The following is an 8,957-nucleotide window of genomic DNA, read 5'->3' on the forward strand; positions in this document are numbered from 1 at the left end:
GCGCGAGTTTTATTATTATTAATGGTATAATATTATTATACGATAGTATTATTATTATTGGTAATTACGTTGTTGTTATCATCATCATCATCATCATCATCATCATCATCATCATCATCGTTATCAGATAAAATTGAAGTTCTTTTTAAGAAAAATTTTGAGGAATGAAAAAAAAAAGAAAGAAAAAGAAAGGACGTACCTAACCTCACTTTCAATGTACATAGAAAGAAGGGACGACACCATTAGATCACATTAATTTATCTTGGTGCCTCTCGATACAAAGGCACTCGAGAGACTTACGATGCTAAATTATCGTGGACCCAACAGCTATCGCGGCCCTATATGTTTATTTACTAATAGTTAATACAATTTTATTTGCGGCGCACTACCTGCTTTACTTTGTTTTTACTATTTTGTTAGTTTTTATAATTCCTCTCACTGTGTATACGGTAACGTACCTAAAACTCCTTTTTTATATTTATAATATATATTATACACTACTTATATATGTGCATATATACATATAGATTAATATATATGTGTCTGTTGCGTAATTTTTTTTTTACATATGCATTCATTCACACACACACACACACACACACACACACACACACACACACACACACACACACACACACACACACACACACATATATATATATATAAAATTTCCTCTACGATTCTCATTATTAGTAAACCATTTCACGTTTTCTCTCGCACGTTCATTCATTCATTTATTCTATCTTTCTTTCTTTCTTTCTTTCATTTGTTTTCTACGTATAAAATATCTCTAATTAAACTCTGGACGTAAATCACTCTCTAATCAACACACCCATTATTAATCCCCATATACTATACGAGTTATCATACAGCTACATATAAATAATATGTATGCGTGTCCTGCGTGTGTATATATAGCTGTGTATATATATATATATACATATATATATACACTTATTGTATTATTGAATAGTTCGCAAAAAACAATATCTAAGCTTCATTCTATGTAAAACCACAAGATACAGACAATATCAGTCCACACAAAAGTAATAATGCTCATTTGAGCTAAAGGAGGCTTCAAGAACCATATGTGCAACTTATTTTCCCTTCATTTATTTCTTTTTTTTTTTTTTTCCTTTTATTTCTTTTCTTCAAAATAAGAAGAGAGCCATTCCATTAATATTTATGTACAAATCAACTTTCAAAACTTTACCTCATTAATATAGTTCATTCGGATTGGAATATATATATATATATATATATACATGTATACATACATATATATATTCCTTCTAAGAGATATATAGAAACTTTTGTTCTTACACCTGACGTGGAAAAGTGTGAGAAGGAAGAACACGATTTAATGAGTGAAAAGAATTAGAGAAATTATTAGGGATTTTAATATCCCTTTTGATAATATTATGTACAGATTCTTTAACGTTATCATTACAAAGAAATGGAGTTTATACAAATGAGAAATATGGTATGCTAGTGATAAATACTGTTGTATGTGTGATGTAGCATCGTTTCATAATGATTACAAAGCAATTATTATTTCTTTATAATTTCTTAAACTTTCTTCGTGCACTATATGTATCATATTTCATTTGGTGAAATCTAATACACATTTGTGCATTATTTGTCTAAATATACAACTAGGTCGAAATGCAAGAATAAGAAATATGATAATAGATAATGTTTTGTTAGAAAATTACCAAACATTTAAATGACTAAATTTCGATTTTAAAAAATAGCGCCTATTTATAGTAATAGTAGTAATAATAATATAATAATAATAATAATAATAATAAAAATAATAATAATAATAATAATAATAATAACAAGTAGACGAAGACGAAAAAAAATAAAGTAAGTTAATAAATAATAATGAAGCTATTCAAGAAGGTACAGTTCATTTTACATATATATATATATAATATTATATATATATATATATGTGTGTGTAATATATGCGAACACTAAGCAATCTCTTTGTTAGAAAAAATTCTAATCCAACGAGTCAGTAAATTCAATCACTAAATTCTGAAATACACTTTGTACAATCAGTTATCTGAACGAGTGTCCTTCGCATCTACTAATTATCTCCTAATGATAAGAAATCTTGTATTATTTCCTAAGTGAAAAGAGCCCAAAAAAAAAGAAAAAAAAAAGAAAAAAAAAATAATAAATACCTACATGCATTTCTTTTCCTACATGAATAATGTATCTCGTATGCATGTTAATAGGGTAACACATGTATATTTGTTTGAAATATATATACATATATATATATATATATATATATATATATTTATATATATATATATACATATGTAAGATTTCTTATTAATTTGGTATTTATGAAAATACAGAAATGGAAAAATAATAATGAGAGAATATTTAAATTCGTTAAACTTTAAGTGCCAGTTATTTATACACGTAAGATACTTAAAAGACTATAAAAGGCATCTCTTAGCAGAAAAAATTCTTTAGAAATAGTTAATCGAAACTTCATTAGCAATCAAATTATACATATATATATATATATATATATATATATATATATATATATATAACCATTGCTTTCAGATTCGATGAAGAACTTTAATAATTCTATAAGATACCTTCATTTAATCATCATTAAAAACAATATACATGATATGCACCCAAGCATACCATGAGAGAAATGCAAACTTATTCGTAATAAATAAAATTTACAGATAATAATATTTTATAATCAAATGATTATATCCGAATAGAAGAATAATTCCATTCGAATATTATTTATATAATATATATATATATATATGTATATATATATATATATATATTCACCCATTGAAATTGTAATTAATAATTCTGCAATTATTTTTGATAAAAAGAAAAAAAAAAAAAAAGAAAGAAAAAAAAAGAATAATAATAATAATTAAAAAGAAATTGAGAATAATCGAAACGCAATTGATCTCCCCAAATATTTTACGAGTTTTTACTTCATCCCCTTCTTTGTAATAAATTCTATTCTTTTTTTGTTCCTGGAAACTTACGATAAAAATAACGAATCAATTGATACACACACATACGTACGAGCACGCACGCACGCACACGCACACACACACGCTAGAGTGTGTTGTACATTATTACAAATCTTTGTTAATTTTAATAAGAATGCCAACATATATATATATATATATATATATATATATATATATATATATATATATCGTGATGTAATTGTAAGAGTGCAGAATAGTAATCTAAACTACACACGATTTATAAATCTTTTTTTCTTTTTTTTTTCTTTTTTTTCTTTTTCTTTTTTACAATTTTTTCCTACAAGTCGTAAGAATTGAAAAAGGACATTACTTTTCTTTTCTTTTTTCTTCTATGGTTAAAAATTAACAAAGAATAATAAATAAAAAGTAGCAAGAGATCTATTTTCTATGAAACTATTGTTATATGCTGTATCGTCACTGTCACGAACTCAATTGTTCTTTTTTCTTTGTTTGTTTTGTTTGTTTGTTTTTTTTTTCTTCTTTTTTTTTTCCACCTATACAATTAAGGAACAGAGACGATACTGCTGATCAAGGACGGATTGATAATTTTCAATATTTCAAAAGATCGTCTCTTCTAAGAAGCTAACTTAGCAATTTTTTTTTCTCAAAGTCTCCTTTCAAAGATACATTAATATAACTTGATTGTTCTCTTCCATTAATAAAAATAACAGTCATTAAAGTAGAATTCTTTCCAGAGAAAGTGAGAGAGAGAAAAAGAGAGAGAAAGAGGGGGAGAGAAAGAGAGAGAAATATAGGCAGACGAAATTTGAGTCTTTTGATAAATATCTTACATCAATATATTTATATATATATATATATATATATATATATATATATATATATATATATATATATATAAGATATAAGCAATACGTCCTTTTTCATTTCATAAGAATTTCTCATTGTGTTGTACACATCGATAAACGAGAGGAAAAGAGAGATCGTAAGTTTCCCAGGAAACAGAAAAAGAAATAAAAGAGGGGGTGGTGGTGGTGGTGGTGGTGGTAATGGTGGTAAGAAGAGTTTAAACTAACAGTTAGAGAATGCACTTTAAAACTCTTCGTTATAGGAATATATAATTTACTCCGTAAACCACAAACCAGACGGTTGATACTGGTGTTTAGCTGGTGAAAGTGGTGCCAATCCATAAACAGCAGTAGGTTGCATATGTGCTGGTAGAGGATGCGCTGCATGGCTTGCCAGTAATGGTCTGGCTGAGCTGTGATGAGCTGGTGGTGGCAACGCACGACTAGAATCATACAACGTTAATGGAGACGAGCTGTAAAAAACGGGATAACATACGTTAGAACGTCTCCACAAATCTCTAAAAAAAAGATGGCAAATATAGATTTTTTTTTTTTTTTTTTTTTTTTTTCTTTTCTTTTCTTTGCTTTTTTATGATACCGCTGGCCCAGATTACACCTGCGTATCCTAAAACTTATAGATTATTTACTATAATACAATATGATTGTATTTTGATAATAAATAAAAATATATTAAGATTTGTTTGGAGTTATCTCAATAATAATAATAATAATAATAATAATAATAATATTCTGGACACGAATGTGCAAATGGGCGATCGACATATTGTTATAATTAATTTATGTACAAGCATGACAAAGAAGAAAATTTTTATTTAATTAACATTATATTTTAATATTGTGTAAAATATAATATCTTCCATCGGCGAACATACTTGTACATAAATAAATACGAAAGATATGCAATATGCAAAAAAACATGCAGTCTCTAATCAAGATACTCTACAAAAACACTAAACTATATAATATAAGATATCCTTGATGCTATACAGAGAGAGAATCAAAAATGATATATTGAAACAAAAAAAAAAAAAAAGAAAAAAAGAAAAAGAAAAATAAAAAAAGAGAGAGAAAAAAAAAATAAAACTTATTCTCTTAATAAGAGAAATCAATATACTGCCATATGATAATCCGTGCAAACTTATTGAACAAAAGTAAAAATTGTGTAAGCCTTTTAAGAGATAATCTCTAACTCTGTAGTAGGATACAACACATCATGTAATTATGCATGAACATACATATATCATAATCATATAATGATTATATATATATATATATATATATGTATGTATACATACATAATACTCCTAATATCAACAATAACGACAATAACATCAACAAACATACCTTAACGGCACGAATACATTTAAACATTAAATAATACTAACACTATAAACGTAAAATAATAAATGGTACACACATGCATGCATCAACTAGGTGTCTAGGTACCCACCCGGGTGTGAATCCCTGAAAGGTGGGCACTTGTTGCTGCTGGATAGCAGTAGGAGCCTGAGAAGGCGCAGCAGTAACATATACAGGGGGTGGCACAGCATGTGCTCTTGAACGCACATGAGCGTACTCCTGGTAGAGAGGTTGTCCCAGATGCTGGGCACCCCCTATCACAGGTCCGCCTGTGGGGCTTCTGCCTCCACCACCACCCCCAGGACTCAGATGGACTGGATGCCCATGGTGGCTGTGGGTATGACCCGGATGGGCTGCCGAGCCTACCACCTGGCTCTGCCTACAAAACCCAGAAGAAAATCCACCCCTTCATTACGCAATTCACATGCTTTACTCTTTCTTGCGCTTTTAAACTTTTCCCGGCATTAATTCAACTGAAATTTATATATTACTTGATACTACCATCGTATAACGAGGACGTTAAATTGGAAGAAAACGAGAAAAGCAAAAAGACACAATATATATATATACATATATATATACATACATATATATATATATATATAAAGAAGATTTGTTATCGAAACAAAAAGAGAAGGAAAAAAAAGTTAAAAAAAGAAGAAGAAGAAGAAAAAAAAGAAAAAGAAAATATCAAAAGAGAAAAAGAAAATAAAGGAAAACTTCATGCCTCTCTCATTCATTTCATATGTATGTGTATCTAACGAACACAACTCCTGAAAAATCATGCAATATTATTTTATACTTTTTTTGATTATTCTTTTTGTTTTTTTTTTTTTTTTTCATTGCAAATTTGTCTGGTCCTCGAGATATATATACATATACATATATAAATAAATAAAAAAAAAAAAAAAAAAAAAGAAAAAAGAAAAAAAAATAAATACCATGCATCGAGCACACTATTACAATAGAAATAAACATGCTAGCTAATTTTACTTTGAAAATATCCCAAAATACCTAAACTATAACTATTTTTTTTGAAAACATGCCTTTTAAAAAATATATCATAGAACACAAGCTCTCATGCAATATCTTATATTTATGACTCACCTATATTGATGAACAGGATTTGCTACTGCCCACTTTTGATGATCTCTTGAATGAGCTGCTGGTGGTTGTACGTATTCGTGTTTATACTCTGCTCGTTTTCCAGGCCAAGAGACTCGCTTGTCGGTACCAGTTGTGTAAACGATGTGTTGCTCTTGGAGATGAGGATGAGCGCTACTTGTTGTCACATACTGCAAGAAGTAGTCATGCATGTCATAGGCGTCATCCTAGAAAAACATTACCCAAAAGAAAAATTACTAATGGAAGGAAATAAAGAAACTAATCGTTCTCCATGAATCCAATTTTTCTCTTGCTGTTGTTTGCAGTATTGTTATTAATTGAAATTATAAATTAAAAAATAGAGTTTAACAAAAAAAAAAAAAAAAAAAAAAAAAAAAAAAAAAAAAAAAAAAGACCATCAAAGAGAGGAAGAAAACAAAAAAATATAGAAATAACTTTTCCTAAAGTAAATGAAATACGATTATATCGTAGAAAATTTTTGTCAACGATAAAATCAAGTATTAAATCAAACTGAAGACACTTAAGAATAATAAGATATATATAAATAAAGAGAGAGAGAGAGAGAGAAAGAGAGAGAGAGAGAAGGCTCGAAAGAAAGAAGATAAAAAATGTAATTTAACCTGATAGGTTGGTGGCTCTTTGCATGCTGGCGCGTGACATGGATGTGGAGCGACATACTCAACGCCAGGTTCAGATTTAGTTGTAACGTTCACCATATTGCACTCGGATTGTACCTTAGCCAATAATCTCTTCTTTTGTGACTGAGAGGAATAGCCAGAACTACTGCTGCATTGGGAATATAATTATTAGCATATAAGCAGCATATTTGACAAAAAGATGAGGGAAAAAAAAAAAAAAAAAAAGAAAAAAAAGAAAAAAAAAAGAGAAAAGAAAGAAAGAAAAAAGAAAATAAGATATATTATATTAAATTCAAATAAAATGACGAGAAGAGTAAACAAAAAAAAAAAAGATCACCTGCTAACATGATGTTGTTGCTGTGGCTCATGTTTAATATGTTGAGTGGTGGTTTGTTGATGTTGCGGATGTTGTGGTACTTGTTGATACAAATGTGCATGAGCTCTGCCTGGACTAACTTCGCCATCGCTATCACCAACCGTAACACAGCTAATAACATTCTTCCTTTGAGCTCTTTGTGACGAGCTTTGTGATGTCGTATGAGAACTTGTGTGAGCTTGCGTACTTGAGTGAGCTTGCTGCATCGTTGGTACAACTCTCGGTGTAGATTGTGTACTGTAAAAAAAGAAGAAATACCATTTTCAATCGTTTAGAATTATTATAGTTCTCTTCTCTCTCTTTTCTTTTTTTTTTTTTTTCTTTTTTTTTTTTTATTTGAACAGATGATTATGAAAGTGATTTACGTTAATCTATTTTTCGTACGAGTATGAATTATATGGAAACGTTATTAAGAATAATAAAATATGTTCTCTTTATATATAATATCAGAAATATAACTTGGATACACACTTCAATAATCATCGATTCATTTTTAATTATGATAATACTTTTGGAATATTCTACTTATGTTAACATTTTATTAAAACATGCATATAAGGATATTATATGGTTACCTAGATTAATGAGACAGCCAAGAAATATGACTTTCGTATTTGTCTTATGTATATACGTTATATGTGTATGTGTATGTGTGTGTGTATGTGTGTGTGTGTTGATTTTGTTAAACGAACGAAATGATTTTTTATTATATAGACCAATTAAAAAAAAAAAAAAAAAAAAAAAAAAAATAATACAAATATTATGAATCAATTGATCAATTTAAAAAGATAATTAAAATAATAATTATGATAATAAAAACGAATACGAGGTATTATTATAGATAATGATTGTGTGTAGTGTATAGTGGTATTGTGTGTTGTGCTATATTGTAATACAATAATGTACCTTCGAATGACCTCCTCACGGACAGGACGTCCGTCGCCAGACAGGCGAGTTGCCAAACTTTGACAGGCTCCGCATTGACGATCGCCACAGCTGTCAATGATATCATGCATGATTCTACTACCAACTAGCATATACTAGCATATATAACTCGAAGATAGTGGGGATTTACTTGCAGGATTACTACTTGACAATATCGATGGGTTATCATTTTTCGTTAACTTAATTGTTAGCTTTTACAATCTGTAAAATGTCATTGGCCTTATATATATATATATAAAAAAAAAAAAAAGAGAATATGCTTCTTATCATACAGAAAGAAAAGAAAGAAGAAAGAAAGAAAGAAAGAATGATAAATATATGCAAAAAATATATCAAAATGTATATATACACTATTATAATACAGATTGTCAAAAATGAGCAAAAAAATACTGTTCATTTAAGCAATAAATAATAGACTAATATTCTACTTTTGAACTTTTCATAAAATGTAAAAAAAAAAAAAAAGAAAACAAACAATATATATATATATATATATATATATATATATATATATATATATATATATATATATATAAAAGAAAAATAAAAATTAAAAACGAAAAAAAGAAAAAAAAAGACAAAAACGAAAAAACAAATACAAAAAGAAAACTCACCATTTCCCAGGTGACTCATC

The 8,957-nt window shown here is 28.2% G+C and overlaps 1 protein-coding gene across 16 annotated transcripts in view; it reads right to left on the reverse strand.

The window, feature by feature from the left end:
- Window positions 1-217: 217 nt before the first annotated feature.
- Window positions 218-8,957, reverse strand: part of LOC124431415 (homeodomain-interacting protein kinase 2) — a 35,268-nt gene continuing 26,528 nt past the window's right edge. For 9 of the 16 annotated variants that reach the window (XM_046979325.1, XM_046979323.1, XM_046979324.1 and 6 more), the window contains 7 exons: window positions 8,938-8,957; window positions 8,285-8,374; window positions 7,340-7,615; window positions 6,985-7,150; window positions 6,347-6,570; window positions 5,298-5,618; window positions 218-4,332 (listed from right to left, as the gene is read on the reverse strand). The exon at window positions 8,938-8,957 is cut by the window's right edge. In XM_046979325.1, the coding sequence (XP_046835281.1) occupies window positions 4,134-4,332; window positions 5,298-5,618; window positions 6,347-6,570; window positions 6,985-7,150; window positions 7,340-7,615; window positions 8,285-8,374; window positions 8,938-8,957 (1,296 nt within the window). In that variant the 3' untranslated portion in view covers window positions 218-4,133. The remainder of the gene's footprint in view (window positions 4,333-5,297; window positions 5,619-6,346; window positions 6,571-6,984; window positions 7,151-7,339; window positions 7,616-8,284; window positions 8,375-8,937) is intronic. The other 7 variants (XM_046979314.1, XM_046979320.1, XM_046979326.1 and 4 more) reach the window with 7 other exon arrangements.

Source organism: Vespa crabro, chromosome 21 (assembly GCF_910589235.1).
Source record: "Vespa crabro chromosome 21, iyVesCrab1.2, whole genome shotgun sequence".
NCBI lineage: Eukaryota > Metazoa > Arthropoda > Insecta > Hymenoptera > Vespidae > Vespa > Vespa crabro.